The sequence below is a fragment of the Mauremys reevesii genome, linkage group 3 (genome assembly GCF_016161935.1).
Source record: "Mauremys reevesii isolate NIE-2019 linkage group 3, ASM1616193v1, whole genome shotgun sequence".
Taxonomy (NCBI): domain Eukaryota; kingdom Metazoa; phylum Chordata; order Testudines; family Geoemydidae; genus Mauremys; species Mauremys reevesii.
Window position 1 is genome coordinate 42,709,079 of NC_052625.1, and position 24,368 is coordinate 42,733,446.

The 24,368-nt window shown below is 44.8% G+C and overlaps 1 protein-coding gene across 12 annotated transcripts in view; it reads left to right on the plus strand.

The window, feature by feature from the left end:
* SYT14 (synaptotagmin 14) overlaps positions 1–24,368 on the plus strand; it is a 240,071-nt gene that overhangs the window by 49,849 nt on the left and 165,854 nt on the right. For 4 of the 12 annotated variants that reach the window (XM_039532418.1, XM_039532416.1, XM_039532413.1 and 1 more), the window contains exon 3: positions 16,501–16,568. The exons of 4 other annotated variants lie outside the window; for them this stretch is intronic. In XM_039532418.1, coding sequence (XP_039388352.1) covers positions 16,547–16,568 — 22 coding nt within the window. In that variant the 5' untranslated portion in view covers positions 16,501–16,546. Of the gene's footprint in view, positions 1–7,694; positions 7,714–13,737; positions 13,918–16,500; positions 16,569–21,957; positions 22,062–24,368 lie in introns of those variants that run through there. 4 more of the 12 variants (XM_039532417.1, XM_039532419.1, XM_039532420.1 and 1 more) reach the window with 3 other exon arrangements.

Genomic DNA, 24,368 nt, shown 5'->3' on the forward strand with positions numbered 1-24,368 from the left:
ACATTCAGGGGTGCTGTTTGCCACTACTTACTACTATTTCCCCTTAACCTGAACTGGCCAAGTCTTTTATTGTCCATTGGTATACGTGCACTAGTTTCTGCACAGTCTTAGCCCTGGTCTACACTAAGCTCGGGGGTCGAACTAGGGTACGCGAATTCAGCTACGTGAATAACGTAGCTGAATTCGAACTACCCTAGTTCGACTTACTTACCGTCCAGACGCCGCGGAAGCGAACTCCGCGGCTCCAAGGTCGACTCCGGCAACTCCTCCTGCCGCGGTGGAGTACCGGAGTTCGAACTATCGCTTCCGGGGTTCGAACTATCGCGTCTAGATCAGACGCGATAGTTCGAACTCCGAGCAGTCGAATTCGCCGCGTCGACCGTCCCGGTAAGTGTAAACGTACCCTTAGATAGATAAGAACATAAGAACAGCCATACTGGTTCAGACCACTGGTCCATCTAGCCCAGTGTCCTGTCTCTGACAGTATACAGTGCCAGATGCTTCAGGGGGAAAGAACAGAACAAGGCAGTTTCAAGTGATCCATCCTGTTGTCCAGTTCCAGCTTCCTGCAGTTGGAGGTTTAGGGACACCTGAAACATGGGGTTGCATCTTTGACCATCTTGAGTCAGAGCCATTGATGCACCTATCCTCCATGAACTTAATTATTTTTTAATCCAGTTATACTTTTGGACTTCACAACATCCCCAGCAATGAGTTTCACATGTTGACTGAGGGCTGGTCTAAACTGGGGTGGGGGATCGATGAAAGATATGCAACGCTATTTGCGTAGCTGAAGTTGAAGTATCTTAGTTCGACTTACCTGGCTGTCCTCCCGGCGGCAAGTCGCCTGCTGCGGCTCCCCTGTCGACTCTGCTTACTCCTCCTGCCAAGATAGAGTACAGGCGTCGATTTGGGCATTGATTTATCGCGTCTAGACAAGACACGATAAATCGATCCCTGATAGATTGATTAGTACCTGCGGATCTGGCGAGTAGTGTAGACATGGCCTGAGTGTTGTGTGAAAAAATACTTCCTCTTATTTGTTTTAAACATGCTGTCTTTTAGTTTCATTGGATGACAGATGTACAACTTGGAGAGCTTTCTGACTAGCCTAGAGAATCACCACAAAGAATAGCTGTTCTCCATCATCCTACAGAACTCTGTTGCATGGCATCTTTCTCTGTGCCACTATAGAGGGGATTTTATTGGCAGAGACAGGATGGTGGAGAAGCAGGACAAGTATGCCCAGTTGACCCACCACTATGTGAATTCACTAAATAAAACTTGAGAAAAGGGTTGTGGGCTGGAAGTTCTTGTATGACATAGTGATAAGTACCTTAGATGGACAGACAGAATGCCATTTCAGTCCTCTGATTACATTAGTAGTTACTGAGCAGCCATGCTGGTGTTCTGCAATCTATGAATGTGTGTCAGAAACTTGTCTCCCCAGTACCCAGTAGAAAGCCTTAGTGCAGAGGTCAGGTTTTACCCCTTTATCATTATACTTCTTAGAATGGAAATACTTGCAGATGCTTATAATTTAATTTGTGTGTGTGTGTATATATATTCTTCCTGTGAATGCAGTTGATATTTCTGAGGGTATGCGGGGAACTGATATTAAAGGGAACCTGTTATGTTGCTTTGCTTTACATCCAGCACATAAGAAATAAAGCAGATATGCTAGAAAGAAATGGAGATGTATAGTAAAATACCATCTGTGTTTCTTTAAGAACTTGATCCAATACCATTGAATTTGATAGTAGACTTTCCTTTGACTTTAATAGAAATTGGATCAGGGCCTTAAAAATCTATATGCGTGTGTGTGAAAATATTTTATCCACTGCTCTGATAAATTATATCTATGATTATTATAACTGAGAGATGAAAGAAAAAAATTCTGTTTTAGGTTGTTTGCTTTGTGTGTTTCTCAACATTTTGAGAATAGTCAATTTCATAATCTTTCATGGGTTATCAGTCAGTTTCCCCTTTTGTTTGGATGAGTCTTTCATGCAGCAACAGGTGAGAAACAAACGTTTTTGAACATAATGAAACCTGATTGTGAAACTTGACTAAGGGCAAGTTGGTATATGGACTAAGGGCAAGTACGTTAAGGTCTTTTTTAACTTCTTATTGTTTAAAAATCATCTTGATTTCAAGTTGATGTATAATTTAATAGATGATAAATTTGTGTGGATGAAATCAAACTTATTCTGAGAATTTTAACTGATTTTGCTTAATAGAAAATGTGAATAATTAGAATACAATAAAATGCCATTTATCCAGGCCTTCATTATCTGTCTTTCTGGATGACAGGGCTTGGGCTGTCAGCCCCGCTGCCCCCGGAGGGCTAACAGCCAGAGTCCCGCCCATTCTCCTGATTATCTGAATTTTTGATGATCTGATGTGGTCCTGTGCCCAGTTAGATCAGATAATCAGAGTTCTGCTGTACTTTTCCCTGTTTCAGGGTAACTTACACTAAAAATTGAAATAAAAGTGGTTTATTGCTATAAAATGACTATAAAATAGGGTTTTCTTTAAAAATATATAAATTATTTTTAAAGGTGTGTGGAAATGCCAAAGGTAATATCAGTTATTTTTATTGAGGAAGTATGTGTGCCGTTAGTTACTAGGCGTCACAATTTAGAGGTGATTTTAGGCCCCCAACTGTTTGACAATCGTAAAACAGAAGTAACCCAGTTAGCTTTCTACCATATTTATCTGGCAAGGAGATTGCGAATTCTCCTTTTGGATGCAGACCTTGCTATTGATACCCATACTTTTACCTCCCTATTATGCAATTGCAGTGCACTTTTCAATGGGGTATACCTCAAAACCATCTGGAGACTGAAGCTAGTGGAGAATGCTGTGGCTTGCTTATTGAATGGGACATCTAGCAGGGAGCATATGATGTCAGTGTTCTGGGATCTATATTGGCTGTCTTTTGATCTCTGGGTGGAGTTTGAGGTGTTATATGACCTGTAAAGCCACATATATGTCTTGGGACTGGCCTATTTGGTGGATGGTTTCTTTCCCTGAGTCATACTACCAAACTGCAGACAGCAGGAGTTCCTGAACTGGGCTTCTCTCATTATAAAAGAAAGAGGGCAGCTGACAGTGCATTCTCGGTGAGGGCTCCAGACTCTGGAACTTGGTCCAAAATAGCCTAGATACTGTAAAGGACATCTGTTTGATAGAATGTTTGGAAACAGCTAAGGGTATGCTTCCCATAACAATAAAGGGTGGGAAGGGGTTTTTGTACGTGTCTGGCTGGCTGAGTTCTAGTTGGAATGATTATTCCAGTGCTACTGGGATTCAACTATATTGTGTATATAATGAAGGTGTTAGGGCACCTAGTACCTTGGATAGGTGTCTTTTTGTCTTTTAAAATCTAGATATATAAATATAAGTGTGTACACATGTTTAAAAATAAAATTAAAACAAAAAATCTTTTGCTGACCAGCCATTGGAGCAGTTGGCCAGACCAAGCAAGACTCAGTGACAGTCTTGCAGAAATACTTCATCAAGTTGTTAGAAAAGCCCCATTTTCATTTTGCTTTAGATATCAGATTTGCTTGAATGGTTTTGTGAGGTGAATCTGCTTGACTAACAGCTGCCTTTTCCAAAGCAATAATTACACTTGTCTTGTTTATGGAGTGTCCTGCGAGCCATATGTGTCAGTTTGCAAACAGATTTATGATCCTTAGCTCTGAACTAGTATGAATTGAGTTAATTGAATTGCTTTGAGGGCAATTAACTAACTGAAGGAAAAGGAACAATTAAAGGAAAAAGTGGAAATAAAGAAATAAAAAAACAAATACAAGTTCTTCATATTTTTTTTCCTGTTTTTTGATGGCCAAAGATTCAGATTTCTTACTTAGACACAATTCAGTCAGTATTTTGGGGCTATTTATTATCCACAATTTTGGCCCAATCCTGGAAAATGTGGAGCATCCTTAACTTCCCTGCTCAGTATCATACATCACCTCAACCCATAATGACTGCTATAAGTACCATAACACTTGTTTCCTAAGTAGAAAGCTCTCCAAATTAGGCATTTGTTTACTTAAACAGTTGGTCAATTTCCTTATTTCATCTCATGACATGCCTGTTTTTCACTGACCATTAAAGAAGCAATCCAAAGGTTGTTTACAAACCTAAAAATCCCATATGGCAGTGCAGTGTGATGCTGCTATGTTACCAGGCCATCTACAGTATTTTTCTTTTTTCTTTTCAAAGAAATACCCATTGCCACTTTTTTGCAAATGGTATGTTTCTGTCCCATATTTTCTGCATTTTTCTACCCTGAATGTTCTGTATTTTGTGACAAAAACAAGATACTTGATTCTTAATTTGCTCTGGCTACTTCTTCCCTACCTAAAATCATAATCCATTATTTTTGTCAGTTTATTTGTTACAGGGATGATTGTGATGTCATAAACAAATACAGAAATATTATTGCAAGTGAGAAGTAAGCATTTGGAGGAGATCAATGCATAAAACAAAGTTCCAGTTTCCATGCGAATGTTTTTGTTTGTTTTTAAAAGAGGGCAGATCCCCTCCCCCTTCTGCCTTTTTAAAAACGTGATATGGAGAAACTTTCTTAACAAATTGAAGCCCAGAACTCGGTGTGGTTTGTCTGTACTGCATTTGAGATGTGAGATTCCCAGCACAGGTAGACAAACTCGCACTAACTCAGCTCGAGATAAGACACTGAAATTAGCAGTGTGGACATTGCAGCACTGGCCGCTCAAGCTCAGACCCAGGAGGTTGGGCGGGCTTGGATGCAGGCGAGTCTGTCTACTTGTGCTGGGAATCGTGCCTCCCAGCATGCCTGGGGCATTCAATTCCCTGCAAAATCAGGCCCCAAACCAGTTTGAAAAGGTTGGTGGATATTATTACTATCCAGGCATAGGATCAGCAATCAGAGGCCAGGATTGCATTAGGCTGAAAGACCAGATATATTAATATGTCTACCTGAATTGGCATTTTCAGAAATTAAGGATTAACACTCCTCTACAAAATTGTGACAGGAAGTTCCAAAACCTTTCAGCAAAGCACTTCCTTTTATAGTTATACACACATTTACAGAAGTTACTTGAACCAATAACTAACAATATTTAAATTATTTAATGCTTGTTAAAAAAATCTTCAAACTATCTAGAGATACCACTTAGTTGTCTTCAGTTTGTCACAGAATGTAAGATATCACAAAAAAAATAAACAATTGGATACTGTCTGGCTATGCTAGAAGGACAGCAGACACTGGATGTGGTTTAATTACTTCCTTTAAATCAGGGGTGGGCAAACGTTTTGGCCTGAGGGCCACATCTGGGTGGGGAAATTGTATGTGGGGTTGGGGAGTGGGAGGGAGTGCGGGGTGTGGTAGAGGTGTGGTGTGCAGTAAGGGGTGCAGGTTACATGAGGGGGCTCGGGTGCAGGAGGGGTGCGGGGTGCAGGAGTGGGCTCAGGGCAGGGGGTTGGGGTGCAGGAGGGGTGTGGCGGGGGCACAAGGCAGGGGGTCGGGGGCTTAGGGCAGGGGGTTGGGCTGTGGGGTACAGGAGGGGGCTCAGGGCAGGAGGCTGGGGTGCAGGAGGGGTGTGGCAGGGGCTCAAGGCAAGGGGTTAGGGGGTTTAGGGCAGGGGGTTGGGGTGCAGGAGGGGTGCAGGGTGCGAGTGGATCTGGGGTGGCAGTGGTGCACAGCAGGGCTAAGGCAGGCTCCCTGCCTGGCCTGGCCTGGCCTGGCCCCACGCTGCTCCCAGAAGTGGCCAGCATGTCTGGCAGTGGCTCCTGGAGGTGGGGCAGGGCAGGGCAGGCAGCTCTGCTGCGTGCTGCCCTTGCCTGCAGATACTACCCCTGACGCTACCATTGGCTGCGGTTCCCTGTTCCCGGCCAGTGGGAGCTGCAGGGGGTGGTGCCTGCAGGTGAGGGCAGCGCATGGAGCCCTCTGCCCCTCTCTCCCCCTGGGGCCTCAGGGATGTGGGGCTGGCTGCTTTTGGGAGTGGTGTGGACCAGGGCAGGCAGGGAGCCTGTCTTAGCCCCGCTGCGCCATGGGGCTGGCAATCCTGCGGGCTGGATTGAAGGCCCTGATGATTTGGATCTGGCCCGTGGGCCATAGTTTGCCCTCCCCTGCTTTAAATCCTTTATCAATCAATTTTATTTGGTCCCTGTATCCCTTTCTTATGGAGTACCTGCACTGGACAGCCATTACAAAGAGGTGCCAGCAGTTAGCTTGGCTGCCTTACCGCACTCATACCTAGCTGTGTTCCCAGACATCTCCTAATGCCCCTTTAATATTTGCCAAAAAGTGTCAGCTCTCAAGTCAGACAGGTGGATCCCATCCTTTTTGAGTAATTCTGGTGCCTTGTTGACCTGTGTGGGCTTCACAGCTGCCCACCACACCCTGTGTTGCAACAGGTCCGACCACACCATATTTACAACTGGAAAAGTTCCAGGATCTGCCCCAAGTCCCTCTTAGCTTTGATTGTTAGGTCTACCCTTTTACACATTCCAAAATCATTTTCCTGAAGCTGAGTTATAGTTCTATCAGGTGCCTGCTCGTATGCTTCCACAGTGTACAGAAGGGGCATCAGCTGATCCCATAACATAGCCCTCCTCCCATGCCAGCTTAGGACTGCTTCACCACTTAAACCCAGCTATCAACCCATGGCATGTGCTTGGAAGAGAAACAGATGTTTAAAGTTTAAACATTGTAGAAATGCCCTCACTAACCTTCTGTGATCTGAACGTCTGGTGATTCTTCTCTCCATAATGGCACTCCATTAAAATGACTCAAACAGTTCCCATACTCCCAAATTCTTCATTTCTCCAGTAATTCATATAAAATGGTGAGATCTTACTATGCAGGGCCATCCTTACCCATACGCAAAGTATGCAGCTGCGTAGGCTGCCTGCTGCTCCAGCCCCTGCCCTGCCTCTTCCCCATGGCCCCTGCCCCTGCTCTGTCCCAGCCCTGTCCCCACTCCACCCCTGCCTTGCTCCGCCCCTGCCCTTTCCTGCCCCTGCTCCGCCCCAGCCCCGCCTCTTCCTGCCCCTGAGGACTGCAGCAGGGCTGGGCCTGCACTCACCGGCAGTGGGAAGTGCAGTGACTCAGTCCCAGCTGCGCCACCGGTGGGTGCTGAGGGGTGGTTCCCCCCTGCCTCTCAAGCCAGCTCCGCCCCCCCCACAGAGGTCTGGGGCCCCACACCGCCTGTGGGGGGGCTGCATAGGGCCCCAGAATAGCTAGGGACGGCCCCATTACTATGCCTGTGGTGGCCGCTGCAACCCAGGCACAGAATGCCTGCCCTGGGACTACCACCCCTCAGGCAAAGTTAGCATGCCCAATAATAGATTGCGGCTCAGAGTATTACTTTTTTGGACCTGTGATGGGGTGTACCACCCCCGCACTGGGCCACCAGTAGCAGATCAATCATTGTGGGGCCAGGAGGCCACCCCCCTCTTCCCTGCTGCACATGCTCTAAGTGGAGAACTCAGATAGAAGGAGGCAGCCCAAGCCAGTAAAGGGTGGGGGGGCGGGGGAGGAAGGGTGCACACTGCTGGCTCCTGCAGGAGTACCTGTAGCGCCCCTGGTGGTAAAGCCCGGGGACCTGGACTACCTGTCAGAGGACCTGCTGGCTGTGGAGACCACCATGGAAGCCGAGCCGCCGCTCACTAAGGAAGCTGCCTAAACTTAGCCCCAGCCCTGAGAGACATGAGGTAAATAGACTGATTGATTGTTTGCTTACCTTGCCCTGCCCAGGGGCTGCAGCCTGCTTGCTGCTTCACCCTGACCAGGGCGCTAATCCAACAGACTGATTGATTGTTTTGCCACCCAGAATCCATGGACCACCCATTTAGGTGACCCTGTCCGGGGGCTAGACCAGACTTGGCAGAGATCACCTGCTTAACGGGAAAGCCTACTACCGAGTGGCAGAGTGGGTCACCCCCATACTGAACTGACCATACTGAACTTGACTTGACCAAGCTCGACCAGCAAGGCCCTGCCCATCACAAGTGGTGGAGAATGTGGGCAACGGTCAGGTCCTGCTAAGAGGACTAATTCAAGGAGAGCTACATGTGAGAACACCATGGACACAGACCAGATATTAAAATGGATGCTAGAAATCCAGCAGCAGCAGGCTACCCAGCAACAACAACAACAAGCCCAGCTACTACAGCAAATGGCTGCCTGACAACAGCAACACATGTCCTAGCACCAAGAGGAGCAGCAGCAGCAGCTGATTATGGAGCTAGCAAGAATGGCTAGTTCAGCAGATGGCGGTGCTCCTGCAGCCGTGGGGACCATCTGGACATGTTGCAGGGAGCCAGGGCTTGGAGAACACTCTCACTGGGTTACTGGTGAGGCTGGCCAAAAGGGGACCCGGGGATGACCCAGAGGCCTCCTTGGTCACATTCGAATGGGTTGCCACAGCGGCCTGCTGGCCCCCAGAACACTGGGCTACCCTAGTGACCCCATACCTAACCGCCTACCGGAACGTAGACCTTACAGAAACTCTTGACTATGCCAAAGTGAAGGCCACCATCTTAGTCCAAACTGGGGTGAGCCCCGAAACATTTCACCAGCGGTTTTGAAGGCAGAGGTATTTCCCAGGGGCACGGCCTTGAGTGGTGGCTCAGCAACTCTGGGATTACTGCTGGAAGTGGTTGGAACCCAAGAAGTTGATTGGGCCTCAAGTGGCGGAGGCTATCATACTGGAGCAGTTTACAGAGATCCTTCCCCTGGGGGGAAGGAATGGGTTCGCAGACATCGGCCAAGGGCTCTCACTGAGGCGGTGTCCATGATGGAAGATTACTTGGTTGGAAAAGGGCCCCGACTTCTAACTCCTAAACCAGTGAGCCCCAGGGACCGCAGGAGGGACCCAAGAGAAAAACCGCACAAACCAGAAAAAGAAGGACCTCAGAGTAGGCTGGGGTCATGAGGGCTGACTTCCCATCCCGGAGTTACGTGGAGACCTAGTGGGCAACCCTGTGGGAAAGAGGTCCCTGCCAGTGGGCCTGTGCTGGCACTGCTCAACTCGGAGGCAGATGCATTGAAAGGTTGATGTTATGAGTGCGGCTAGGTGGGGCACTTCTGACGTGACTGCTCTTTCGTGGACTGTAATTATGGCCAGGTCTGGGTAGCAGGTTCTCGGGCACAGCAAAGGGGCTCCCTGAAACTGCTCATCTCTATACAGGTCAATGGCACCCTAGTAGCCGGTCTTATTGACTCGGGTTGCAGCCAAACCCTTGTACGGGCTGATCTGGTGAAGTCACTAGACTGGACAGAGGCTCCTATATACCTCCAGTGTATCCATGGGGAGGTACAACCCTACCCTGCCACCAAGATGAAACTGAAGGTGGGCGGATGCCAGGAGATGTGCTGGGTCAGCCTGGACAAAAAAATAGCATACCTCGCAGTTCTAGGTCATGACTGGCGCTGGTTTGGGGAGGTCATGCAAGAATAGGGGAACTGGCCACCGGCGGAAACAAATGAAAGATCACGAGCAAGGGGACTCCTGGGCAAGCAGGAAGAAGAGGGACAGGATGAGTTCCCCTCCTCCCTGGCCCCTCTGAGGACTCTGGACCATGTCCTGTGTGAATGGCTGGTAACTTACGGGGACTTCCTGAGTGAGCAAAGGGAGGACCTCTCACTGAGTCGTGCATGGGAGCAATTGACCCCAACTGAGGAGGAAGGGACGCCAACCCACAGCCACCCCAAGGGCCCTGCTTTGAGGACCACAATGAGCGTCTATATCAGATGACCAAGGACCCACAAACCCAAGAAATGATCCAACAACTGCTGGTGCCATGTAAGTTCTGGCAGGACTTGCTGTGGCTGGCACACTTGGTGCCCTGGGATGGACACCTTGAGTGAGAGAAGACCCTATGCCAGGTGGCCCTTAGGTTTTTCTGGCATCCATAAAGAAGTAAGTGACTCTTGTGCTTTCTGCCCCGAGTGTCAGTGCACCAGTCCCAAAGGGATACCCAAGGCACCCCTTATTCCCCTCCCAGTGGTAGGAGTGCCATTTGAGAGGATAGGCATGGACCTAATTGGGCCCTTAGAGAAGAGTAGTTCAGGGTTCTGCTACACATTGGTGGTGGTAGACTATGCAACACGATATCCCAAGATGGTCTCCTTGCGTTCAATGATGGCAGCCGCCATAGCAAAGGAACTCTTAGAAATGTTTGTCTGAGTCGGGATACCAAAAGCGATTCTAACAGGCTGGGGTGCCAACTTTTCATCCTGACTAGTAGCAGAGCTATGCAAGCTAAACAGCCGGGCCCCGAAGACTTCCGTCTACCATCCCCAGACTGACGGCTTAGTTGAGAGATTTAGTGGGACCTTGAAATTGATGCCCTGTAAATTTGTGGAGGATGATCCACAACATTGGGATAAACTGTTACCTGCCTTGCCGTTTGCAATATGGGAGGTATCCCAAGCGTCCACGGGGTTCTCCCCATTTTAACTATTGTACGGAAGGCAACCTGGGTTACTGGGTCTGTTCCCTATATATTACAACTGTGAGAGTGCCTTAAGAGGCTCGGAGTGTTTGCCCATGCGAACCTAATGAAAGCACAACAGACTCAGGAGCAGAGGTACAATCAGGGTGCCCATCTGCGGACCTTCAAACCTGATGATCGTGTCTTGTTGCTACTCCCATCATCTGAGTCCAAACTGTTAGCCAAATGGCAGGGACCGTTTGAAGTAGTCTGAAGGGTGGGACTAGTAGATTACGAGGTCCAGTTGCCCAGATAGTGGCACGAGACGTGGGTGTACCACGTCAACCTCCTAAAGGCCTTGAAAGCCCAGGAGGGCATGCTAATTGCCCCTTACCCAACTGACCCGGAATTAGGGCCAGACGCTTTTGAGTCTCCCTGACGCAATGACGATTGACATGGGGCAGGAGCCCAATGAAGAAAGACGGCAACAACTACAACAACTGATCCTGTCTTTCTCAACCGTTCTGTCACCCTGCAGACTAAGATAGCGTACCATCACATAGCCACCAGCCCAGGACAGAAAGTGGGGGATCATCACTGACGGTTGCCCTGGAAGATGTGGGGGATCGTAAAGGAAGAACTTGAGCTGATGCTAGCCTTGGGGGTTGTGGAGAAATCCCATAGTGAGTGGAGGAGTCCTATTGTCCTTGTACCCAAGCGAGACAGATCCATGAGGTTCTGCATAGATTTTCAGAAAGTAAATGTGATCTCCAGGTTTCATGCATACCCTATGCCATGGGTAGATGAGTTACTGGAATGGTTGGAGAATGCCAAGTTCATATCTACTCTCGATCTCACAAAAGGATACTGGAAAATCCCCCAGCATCCCGGGGGAACTCAGCCTTTGACACACCATTCGGCCTCTTCCAATTGACGACCATGCCATTAGGGCTACATGGGGCTGCTGCGGCCTTTCAGAGGCTTATGGACCAGTTACTGCGGCCACATGAGCAATATGCGACCACCTATACTGACGATATAGTGATATACAGTACCAACTGGGAGGACCATCTTGGACACCTCACTGATGTGCTGCAAGCCCTTGGAGAAGCTGGGTTGACGGCCAAGCCCTCCAAGTGTCACCTAGGGCAAAAGGAGCTAACGTATCTGGGGTACACGATGGGGTGGGGACAGCTGCGCCCACTCATGGATAAGGTCCAAGCCCTGAAAGACTGTCCAAACCCCACGACCAAGAGGCAGATGAGACAGTTTCTAGGCCTGGCCGGCTACTACAGGTGCTTTGTCCTGGAGTTTGCCACATTAGCAGCACCCCTAACAGACCTGATAAAAAATTCCCAACCTAAGAGGCTACAGTGGTCCCGGGACTGCAAGTATGCTTCCAACGCCTTGCAGGCACGGTTAAGTCAGGAGCCGGTTCTTTTTCACCCAGATTTTGCAAAAAGGTTTATACTCCAGACTGACGCTTCAGAGGTAGGCCTGAGAGCCATCCTATCGCAAGAGCATCATGGAGAGTAACACCTGGTGCTTTATCTGAGTAGGAAGTTATTCCCTCGCGAGACCAGGTACTCAACGATTGAGAAAGAGGCACTGGCTGTGAAATGGGCCATTGAAGCACTACAATACTACCTCCTTGGGAACCACTTCCAGCTCATCACAGATCATGCATCCCTCCGATGGCGCCTTTCTATGAAAGACACTAATTCCAGGATTATGAGGTGATACTTTGCCCTCCAACCCTACAATTTTGAGGTACTTCACTGCCCGGGCTGAGTCCATGCAAATGCAGACTTCTTTTCCCAGGTAGGAGGGGAAGGGGGTAACCGGGGACTGCCATCTGGTCCAGACTTGAGGGCAAGGGTGTGTGACGGGGTGTACCAGCCCCGCAGTGGGCTGCCAGGGGCAAACCACTCATTGTGGGCCCAGGAGGCCACACCCCCTCTTCCCTGCTGCACATGCTCCAAGTGGAGAACTCACATAAAAGGAGGCAGCCCAGGCCAATCAAGGGAGGGGAGGGGGAGAAAGGGAGCACTTCCCTGGCTCCTGCAGGGGTACCTGTATTGCCCCTGGCGGTAAAGCCTGGGGACCTGGACTACCTGCCAGATGACCCGCTGGCCACGGAGACCGCCGTGGAAGCCAAGCCCCTGCCCACTGAGGAAGCTGCCTAAACTTTTCTCCAGCCCTGAGAGACGTGAGGTCTATAGACTGATTGTTTGCTTACCTTGCCCTGCCCTGCCCTGGGGTTGCAGCCTGCTTGCTGCTTCGCCCTGGCCAGAGGGCTAATCCCACAGACTGTTTTGCCGCTCAGAATCCATGGACCACCCGTTTGGCCTGGCCCCTGGACGGGGTCACCCACACTTGGCAGAGATCACCCGCTTAAAGGGAAAGTCTGTGACTGAGCGGCGGAGCGGGCCACCCACATACTGGACTGACGGGGGCACCCCAGCTCGACCAGCAAGGCCCTGCCTCTCATAGGCCCCTCTACCTCTCCTAATTAAGCCCAGTAGCTCCTGAATCTTATCCTTAGGGAGTCGCAATATACCTGCCAGTGTGTCTATCTAAATCCCCAGGAAGATTAGTATAGTGGAAGGTCCCTCTGTTTTTTTCCTTCACTAGGGCTACCCCCAGTTCTTAAGCAAGGGCTTGAAAGGTGTCCATCAGGTTAACACACCCATCCAAATTCGCCCTGCTCGCAAACAAAAAGTTCTCTGAGTAATGCACTACTTGTTGTAAACTACTTCCTGCATCTCTGCACGTTGAAGCATTGTACTAAATTTCTCAAATGCTGAACAGAATATTGCACATTCCATAGGCATAGCTTTATCAAAATAAAATTGTCCCTTGAATGAGAGATCCAAAAGTATGAAGTAGAAGGATGCTACTGATCAAAGCTAAGAGGGACTTGGGGGTAGATCCTCGAACTTTTCCCAGGAGTAAAAATTGTATGGGAGGACATGCTACAACGCAGGGTGTGGTGGGAAGCTTTGAAGCCCCCAAAGGTGAACAAGACTAGGGGGCACAGTATCTGAATAGGTCAATTATTTCATTCCAGGCAAGAGCTTCTCCTATCCCAGTTGGTTGATATGTTTAATTATAATAGCAGTGGAATTTGTTTTGGATAGGTAAAAGGTGTAATAAAATTGTTTAATCTCTAGGAAGTGAGAGAACAGAAAAGGAAAAGTAGTCAAAGGTCAAGCTTCTGACGTGTGCAAGTAATAGAGAGAAGTGGGGTCCAATAACCCATAGGTCAGGCCCTCAAAGTATCATTCTCTGTGCTTCCAGCATCAGGAAGATCAGGTTCCTGGGAGAGGCTGAAGAAGAAAAAACATAGAATTGTAGAGACAGACATGTGAAGCTGAGGGCCAAGCAGCAGTCCAGAACTGTCAAAGCTGAGAAGCGGAATAGCAGGCTAAGGATAGTGGTGATGAGAGAGCCCGAGGGAGTCTGGTAAAATAGAGAACAGTATGTATTATTGTAGCTATACAGTTGTGTCTGGAACTTAACAAAACAGTGTAATAGACAGTTTTTTTACTTTAAATAAATGGTAAATACATAGCTTTAGTTTATATTCACTTTCAAGACATATTTCTATTAAATTAATTATTTTTGAGCAGTAGTGTTTGTTGCCAGGGTAATACAACTTATAATACAGAGGGATGCCATGGTATTATAGCTTCTTTACAAAATTAATTGGGGTTCTTGAGCTAATAGAAAGAGGTGATATGACAGGGTTTTGGTTTTTTTTTTTTTTGGAAATGTTTTCTGCCTTTTAATCCATCCAATCCTCCTTTTAGTTTTAGGTTGTTTATGTTCCCAACACCCTCTAGAGGCGAGCAATACAGCTTCTGGGATGTTCAGAGGTGGTTGCTTGAGAATTATGCAAGATCTGCCTTCTTCTAGGTCCCTAGCATGTTACCTGTTCAGGGAACTCAAGATAAAGGTTGAGAAGAACTTGGATATTTACTTGGCTGTATGCTGCACTGCAGCAAGGCTGCTTGGCCAATTTTTAGTTAGCTATTATTAGACTGTGACGGGATCCCTGGGTGCAGCCTGGGACTGTGGGACCACTGAGCCCGCTTACCTCTCAGCCTGGGCTGTCTCTCACAATGCTTTGCTAATGACAAGCAGTAAACTCCTCCAGGCGTTGCGATCACTCACCACAACAGCGTGTGGAGCCCCACACCTAGCTAGATTGCATGAATGCTCCCAGAGCCACTCATGGATTACTCAGAGAAAGGCGCCAGCCAAATCTCTCCCAGCCTTGCACCTCAGGAATATACCATCTTGCACTGCTCAAGATGAGCAGTGCAAATTTATTAATTGGTTCACCACTTCATCAATGGAAAGTGGATATACACCAGCCTTTGCAAACCGGAGCAGATTTGCCACACACTTCAGGCAAACTCACTGATAAAGATAAACAATAAAAAGTTTATTGACCACACAAGGTAGATTTTAAGTGATTATAACGTAAAAAGTCAGTTAGTTATCACAAGAAAAGAAAATATAAGCACGCAGTCTAAACTATCAATCCTATTAGGCTGGGCATCTAGATTCAGCAGTTTTTCTCATCCCATTGGATATTGCAGTCGTTAATATACAGGTTTGTCCCTTAAACCTAGGCCAGTCTCCTCTGTTGGAGTCTTCAGTCTTTTGAGTGTCTTTTTTGCTTGCAGCATAGGAGGGGGAAGGAGAAAGGTGAAGCATGGGGCCTCTGTGTTCTGTTTTATACTCTTAGTCCTTGTGTGCTTGGAGGACACAAGTCCAGGCATATCTAGTGGGCATTGCTGAATCCCCAGGCAAGGTTCAGCAATTTGCCTGGTGTGGCCTTATGTAGGTGAGTCGTTGAATTGTAGCTCCCTTGTTAGACAATTGCTGTTGAAGGGTTTGACACCCACCTGGGTGTTGGTTACTTTCTTTGGTATTGTCCCCGGAGAGCTAGTATCTGGGCGCCTCCCAGACCCACAGCATATTTTAGTGACTACCATACAACACAAGTCTCATAACTTCATATACACTAATGATATACATATTTCAATAGAACAGTGACTTTCAGCAGATCATAACCTTTCCCCTGATACCTCACATGGCCTGTTTTATATGCAATATCACGATTATATATAAATGAGAAATATGGGGGTTAGAGGATGCTCCCCCAAGGTATAGAATGTCACAGACATACTGGTATTTTAATTAAGCTTTGAACTCTTTCATGCATTTTTTTTCAGTGTGTGTGAAATTCAAGCTGTTTGTAAAATATATTTATCATTTTTTTTAATTTACAATCCAGTAAAACAAACTATTACTTTACCCCATGAAAGTTATTCTAAAAACAAACTTGACTTTTTCTCCAAGATTTTAAGGGACACTATAAATTCTGAAATATAGTCCATTTTTAATGAATGAGGTAAAAGTAGTTTTGGGTATGTCACCAGGTCCTGAGTAGCTTGGTGAATTTTTGTGGTTTTGCTATACTTTTGTGTTAATAAATTACCCTTTTTTTTTCTTCCCTTTTTTGTTGCTGTGAGAGACCTACATAAGCAGGAGAAACTTCAGCAAACTGTTTATAGAGCAGAAAGAGAGAGAGAGTGAAACTGACTATACACGCAGTGCTGTCAAATGCGCAGCATAAAGATGCTGTGAAAATACTGAAATCATTTATTTAACTCAAGTAAAGTAATGCTAAATGTCACTTAACAATATCTGTTTAAAATAAAATCCAACTGAAGCACGATTTTCTGTTTTTAAGTAGTCATTGTCCCTTTAAATATTCAAGGCAATATTATTTCCTGATTTTTATCTTTTTTGGTTGTGAAGTTACCAAGATGTATCTGTGTTTCATCTCATTCATATATAATATGTACAAAAAAATCCATTCACACTTCTTTGTGAATCTCATTTTTTACTAGAGACATTTATTGAGTGGTAGAATCAAACTATTTATGAAACTCAAAGAACATTTTATTTTTTATGACACAGTCTACATTAAAAAATAGACTTTTTAAAAAGTAATTCTTCCTTTTGTTTTCCCTTCCTCTCATTCAGTTGGTGCTTATAGTTAGAGCTCAAGAGAAAGAGGAGACTGCAGAGCATGACAAGCTTCTTTAACTTAGGTAACATGACTAAAAAGTGAAACAAAATGTAATTATCTCATGTTACTGTTCAGTGTGTAGTTCATAAATATTGAAGATACAAAGGTTACCAGCTTTCCTTTGTTGCTTTAAGTATGGATAAAAACCCTTGAACTAAAAACAAAATACAATTTTTGAAATAATAATCTTATAGCACTTTCAGAAGACAGCAATAATCGGTTCATTAGATGATTGCAAAGCAGAAATCTATCTTATATTTGTTTTTGTAATAAATGTCTGTATGAAAATCTATAATTAATTATCCCACGAGTACCAAACCTATAACTGAGGTTTTGATGTTCAGAGAATATCTCTAAGCCTTTAGAAAACTGAAGGTTAAAGTTTTTATATTTAAAAATATTAAGATATTAAATTGTTTTTCTGTTGACTATTTTACTATGAATCTATGGAACAACTAATCTATACCCAGATATTTTTGGAGCAGTGAAATATTGACTTGAAACACAAATACTGTTCTTTGAGGTGCATTCTTGTATATCCCACATATGAGGTGCATTCTTGCTGAGGCTGCAGAGCTTTTGAATCTTCCGGTAAGTAGTGCCTGTTGTGGTCATGCAGCCACAATCACTTCAGTTCCTTCTTTTCTACAGCAAGCTGCAGGTATAGGAATGTTGCTGTATCGTCTAACCTCCTGCCTTCCCCCCCTCTTCCAGAATATATTTGTGTAAATAGTTATTAGATTTAGTTTTAGATCAATTTTTGGTAGCATTTGAGCCATTGCAAAGATTAGTTCCTAGAGTTTTTCAGGTTCAGTTCTGGATGTCATGGCTGACCCAGCTTCCAAGAAGGCCAGTTTTAAATGATTTTCATTGTACCCCTCCATTTTCCCACAATCCAATATACACACTTGTCTAATTTGCTTCAGGGAAGGCCATTCTCCAGGTCAGTGCTTGATGTGGTGGGCCCTTATGCCACAAGCCCATAGAGCAGGGGTAGGCAATCTATGGCATGTGTGCCGAAGGCGGCACACGAGCTGACTTTCAGTGGCACTCACATTGTCCGGGTCCTGGCCACCGGTCCAGGGGGCTCTACACTTTAATTTAATTTTAAATGAAGCTTCTTAAACATTTAAAAAACCTTATTTACTTTACATAGAACAATAGTTTAGTTATATATTATAGACTAATAAAAAGAGACCTTCTAAAAACATTAAAATGTATGACTGGCATGCAAAACCTTAAATTAGAGTGAATAAATGAAGACTTGGCACACCCTTCTGAAAGGTTGCAGACCTCTGCCATAGAGATAGAGACAGGTTCTTCAGTGCCTTGATGGCATCGGATTTGGCAGGTTTAATGAGAGACCAGTTGGAGTCTTCATTCCAGTTACCACCTATTCTTCCCCTCCCATTAGGGGACTGTTGGTTGTTGGACTTTGGAAATAATCCAATTTGATTGCACATTGGAGGTTCCACCCCAAACCACATACAGCCCACCTTCCCTGTTACTTTTCATATTCCTGTGAAATACTGAGAGAGACTGCTCAGAGAAGAGATGGGTTCCTTTATTAAGGCTGGAAGCTGACGAAGACATGCTAAAGCAGCATAGAGGAAGACTGCCACTCAAGGTACTTATTCATCCCACAACAGAAAGAGAGCCTTCACCCCATCATATGCTGAAGAAACTGAAGAGTTACATCAGAAAGTTAAAATTCCATATGCAGACTTCGGCTGTGGAACTGGTGCATTTGACATCACGTATCTTTCACTGAGATTCACCTTTTAGGTCTCCAGAATGCTCTAGCAGACAGTCTGAGCAGACATTTTCCAGCAGACCACAAGTGACCAATGAAAGATTTTGCGATTCACCCATTTTTTTCAGGATTTAGGTAATCCTTTAATAGACCTGTTTGTGACAGATGAAAACAACATGTGTCTTAGTTTTTGCTCCAGATGGAGTCAGAGCCCAGGATTTCACATGCATGCTCATTCACTAAGCCTTGGTACTGAATGTATGCATACCAATTTCTCTGCTCCCTAAGGTACTCAGAAAGATGAGACCAATTGCTGTCTGGTTCATCATGAGACCTCCTGCCTGGCTAAGGCAGCTTTGGTACTTGGAGTTGATGCTCTTAGTGATTCATCCTCCAAGACCCTTACCCCTACTACCAGACTTAACATCCCAGGACAAACTGAGTTATCTGATTTATGAACCTAGTCGCTCTCCATCTTGCTGCCTGGCTACTGTATGGATGTCAGACATAGAGACGTCATGCTCCTCAGATGTCCAGAACATTTTGACTAATAGTAGGAAGGATTCCACCAGACAAATGTATGCTGTTAAGTGGAGAAGGTTTATATCTTGATGTGAACAACATCAGTTATATCTTATTGACTCACAGATTCTTATTATCTTGGACTATTTCCTCTCTTTAAAGAAACCTGGGCTCTTGATTAGCTCTGTTTAAAGTACATTTCTGCATATCACCCTACCACCAAAGCTACACAGTCTTTTCCAGGATTTTTCCACTGTGACTAAATTCCTGAGGGTCTTACTCAGGTTTTCCCACCAGTGAGAGAACCTGCTGCTTCTAGTACCCAGAACTTTAATATGGTTCTGGCAGATTTGATGGGCCCCACATTTCAACTTGTTTTGTACTACGCTGATCTCTTTTGGTAGCAATTATGTCAGCTAGAAGAATTGGGAACATATAGGCTCTCGTGGCAGGACCTCCCTATACTGTATTCCATGCAGATAAGGGGTCTCTCAGCCCCCCCACCCCAAAGTGCAACCCAGGAGAGTCACAGACTTCTTTTAAATGAAATGACCTGTCTGCCTATATTCTTTCCCAAATCCATTCTAATCAAGGAGAGTCTAGGTTGCGCACCCTAGATGGTCATAGGGCCCTAGCTTTTTATGGTAGATAGGTTGGTGTATCAGTGTTATTAGCCAGATGGTCAGGGATGCAACCCTATGGTCTGGGTGTCCCTAACTTCTGATTTCCAGAAGCTAAGACAGGGGACGGATCGCTCAATGATAGCCTGTTCTGTTCATTCCCTCTGAAGCACCTGGCATCGGCCACTGTTGGAAGACAGAATACTGGGCCAGATGGACCATTGGGCTGATCCAGTATGACCGTTCTTATGAGCAAAGAACCAAACCCGTCAGGGCTTCCTCATAACTGTTGTAGAGTATTTGCTGAAAGAATGAAGGGTCAACCTGTTCCACCCCAGAGCTTATCAGGGTGTATTAGTGTCTTATGAGATAGGTTGAGAACCACTGTTTTAGACTTTTTTTTTTTCATTTGTGGACCCCTAAAAAATTTCAAATAGAGGTGTGGTCCCCTTTGGAAATTTTGGATGGAGATGCAGACCCCTTTGGAAATCTATTGTCTGTATATATAGTTGAATTCTGTTCAGTCAGTTTTCAGTATGTCTTTTGCAGACTCCTTGGACATACACTGCCACCCTGATATAACGCGGTCGTGGGGAGCCAAAAATCCCTACTGCGTTATAAGTGAAACGCTGTTATATTGGGGTAGTGGTGGCAGGGCTGCAGTGGTGACTTAAAGGGCCTAGGGCTCCCCACAGCAGCTGGAGCCCTGGACCCTTTAAAGCGCCACTGGAGCCCTGCTGCTACCGCGCTATATGCGAACCCATGTTATATCGGGTCATGTTATAGCAGGGTAGTGGTGTAGTTTGTGGACCCCCCAGGGGTCTGTGGACCACAGGTTGAGAACCACTGGTTTAGAACACCCAGCTAACATTAGGGCTCAGTCTACTAGGACTCATGGCAGCCTCTAAAGCTTTCTTCCGAAGCATACCAATTTCAGATCTCTGTAAGGCAGCCATTTAGTAAGAGTATGGACTAATCTCAAACATTATTCCATATGGAAGCATTGAAGTCTGATGCCTCTTTTGGCAGAACTCTACTGCAAACATTGTTTAAGTAAAAAGAACAGGAGTACTTGTGGCACCTTAGAGACTAACACATTTATTTGAGCATAAGCTTTCGTGGGCTACAGCCCACTTTATCAGATGCATAGAATGGAACATACAATAAGATATTTATACATCCAGAGACCATGAAAAGGTGGAAGTGCCCATACCAACTGTAAGAGGCTAATTAATTAAGAGAAGCTATTATCTGCAGGGGAGAAAAACTTTTGAATTGATAATCAAGATGGCCCATTTCGGACAGTTGACACAAAGGTGTGAGGATACTTTAAAATGGGGAAATAGATTCAATTAGTGTAATGACCGAGCCATTCCCAGTCTCTGTTCAAACCTAAGTTAATGGTATCTAGTTTGCATATTAATTCAAGTTCAGCAGCTTCTCATTGGAGTCTGTTTTTGAAGCTTCTGTTGCAAAATTATCACCTTAACGTCTGTCACTGAGTGATTAGGGAGGTTAAAGTGTTCTCCTGCTGGTTTTTTAATGTTATGATTCCTGATGTCAGATTTGAGTCCGTTTATTCTTTTGCATAGAGACTGTTCAGTTTGGCCAGTGTACATGGCAGAGGTGCATTGCTGGCACATGATGGCATATATCACATTGGTAGATGTGCAGGTGAACGAGCCCCTGATGGCATGGCTGATGTGATCAGGTCCTGTGATGGTGTCACTTGAATAGATCTGTGGACAGAGTTGGCATCGGGCTTTGTTGCAAGGATAGGTTCCTGGGTTAGTGGGTTGGTGGGCTGTCTGTAAGCGAGGACAGGTCTGTCTCCCAAGTTCTGTGAGAGTGAGGGATCATCTTTCAGGATAGATTGTAAATCTTTGATGATGCTCTGGAGAGGTTTTAGTTGGGGGCTGAAGGTGATGGCTAGTGGTGTTCTGTTGTTTTCTTTGTTGAGCCTGTCCTGTAGTAGGTGGCTTCTGGGTACTCTTCTGGCTCTATCAATCTGTTTTTTCACTTCAGCAGGTGGTTATTGTAGTTTTAAGAACACTTGATAGAGATCTTGTAGGTGTTTGTCTGTGTCTGAGTGATTGCATTCGATGAAGTGGGCTGTAGCCCACAAAAGCTTATGCTCAAATAAATTTGTTAGTCTCTAAGGTGCCACAAGTACTCCTGTTCTTTTTGCTGATACAGACTAACACGGCTGCTACTCAGAAACCTGTCATTATTTAAGTATACTCCAAGCACCTGCCTCCTCATAGCTGGTCAATGGGCATCCCCAAGAATGGAATACACGTGGATGAGTGCTTGAAAAGGTAAAAAAATTACTTAACTTTAAAATAATTGGGGTTCTTCAACATGTATTGTCCTTATATTCCATGATTTCCACACTACTATGGAGGCCTATTATGCTTGGATTCTGTGGCGGCAAAGTAACTGAGTAGTGATTGGGCCTGCTCTTTCCTTTAAGTCCTCTGTACAGGAGGACAGTCAGTGCATGCACAGCCCCAATGGGTATTGCTGACCAAAAGACTCTGATCTCCAGCTCATAGGATATGTGTGCACCAAGAGTGGAATATATATGAACATACCTTGAAGAACTTCAGTTGCTATAAAGGTAAGTAATTTTTCTTTCTTATATAGAAAGTATGCGCTCTTACTTCAGTTTAATATTGAGATATGTATTAACATTAACAATAGTCACATGCAGCCTATAAAATGTATTGCAAAATATCACAAAGGAGCACAAAATAAAAATGAGTAGTGGATTTAAAAACAAAATATTTTAAAACAGAGGGAATTTCCCTTCCAATTATAATAATTTTAAAATGGGTCAGATATCAGCCCCAATTTTAATTGACAGTGTTCTCTTAAAGCAGATATAAAAAATCAAAATCACAGGTGATTTATTTCCTTGTTGATTTTTTTTTTAAATATGTTCAAAACTAATCTGTCAAACATCATGATGACTTAAACTTGCAAGCACACGGTAGATTAATGTCGTAACACTTTAAAAAAAATGTTTCTCTCCTTGCTGATGTTTCCCTAGAAAGCTTATTTATTTGAATTTCTGTGATAGAATAACATACTTTTGTATACTAAACACTTGGTACTAAGGGTGTAAGCTGATGTACATTGAGTTATGAACCTCAGTTCCTAGAAATACTTTTACTTTGTAATAATTTGTATAAATTCTATACAATATATAAAACCAAAAACTTTTAGTGAATAGTTCATAAAATTAACTTAAGAACTAGTTTAGCTTTTTTTGTCATAGATTTGTACTTATGACTGAACCATATGATAAACTATAATAAATGCTTTGACAGAAAATGCAATGGAGACTAACGGAGTACAAATTCTGTTTTTGAACTGTTTGCAATCTTAATGAAAATTAATTCATATAAAGATTATACCCAGTCCTCACCCCTTTCTCAGTGGGTGAAGAGGGTCCTGGATGTTGTGAATTGTTACGTTAGGGAGGAGTGAGTCCTTAGAGTTCATAAGAGAGTCCACACCAGTTTGCAACTGAACAACTCAGTTGGGATTTGCTGTCCCTCAGAGTACATGAGTTTTGATGGAGGAGGCCAATGGGTTCATCACTATGTGGCTTTTCTGGCTTTTTTCCCCTCATTCCCATATCCTGTGTACATTATGAGGTGTGTACCGCTACAGTAGCAGTCATGGAATTGTTCTGTTGCTTTTTAGAAGGAGAATTCCAGTAGACAATTGTGATGGTTCTCAGGGCATCCAGGACTGGGGTCACCCTGTTACCTTCTGCCTCCAGTGTGAGGCAATCTTGCCCAGGGTGGCTGGGTGTTAACTCCCTAATGCCACCAACCTATCAGCCACTTGAGCGCTCTCCTCCAGCCCTGACTTTACCATGCGGGTTAACGATAGGTGCACCCCACTAACTGAGTCCCTTTGAAGTGTTCCCCTGTGATATCCAAACTCTAACATTGGCTATTCACAGAAATCCCAAATCCTCTGCAGCCAAAGGAGAGTGTACTCCACTTTTACCTTAACCCCCTGCTCCTGACAGTGAGAACTTGTAATAAAACAAAAGAGAGTTTATTTAAAAAAGGACAGACATTATATTAGAAGTAAGAAGGAGTGATTGAAAAAACTGGTTACAATACAAACAAAATAATAAAACACAAACTTGGATCTACACTTGTCTTTTCAGTCTAGTAAAGTAGGTTTTTCCCCTCTCCCCACCAAAGTCCAGTCTGTTGCAGAGCTGGCTGGCTTCACAGGAACCAGGATTAAATTTTTCATGAAAACACCACAAGATGTCTCCTCAGTAAAAGGATACAGAGTATCTTTCCCCACCTTGTGTGACACTGAAAAAGTCATTTATCTTTATTCATAGTCATGGCGATTCTCTGTTGTAATGTTCCTTTTCAATTGTTTGCAGTTGTCTCTGATGGTTTCCAGTGAAAGTCTTGGGGTGGAGCAAGGCTAGATTGTTGAAAATCACTATATTAATGCAAAATATTATTTGTGTTTATTAAGTGCAAAGTGGATGCAATGAGAATCCAGGCAAAGTTAAATCATGGTTAATCCTCCTCACTTTTTGCCCTTTTAGATATTGATGATGATGTGTAAGAAGAGCAGCTAAGTGTCTGCCATCTTAATACTCCCTCAGCTGTAGTTGCAAGATTTTTCATTTTATAAATCCTATATCTGATTTACCTTCACAGTAGTGACAGAGAGTCATTGAGCCAACATGAAGTGACAAGATAAACTGAAAAAAGGCTGCTGTTATTCCAAATAAGAGCACATCGTGCAGTTATACCAGTATAGTAATGCCGATAAATTTCCCTGTGTGGACAAGCCTTTAGATTTTGGTTTTATTTAGTGACAGGTTAGACAGATTGTACATGTTTTATAAGTTAGCCATTAGATGGCACCGCCTATTAGC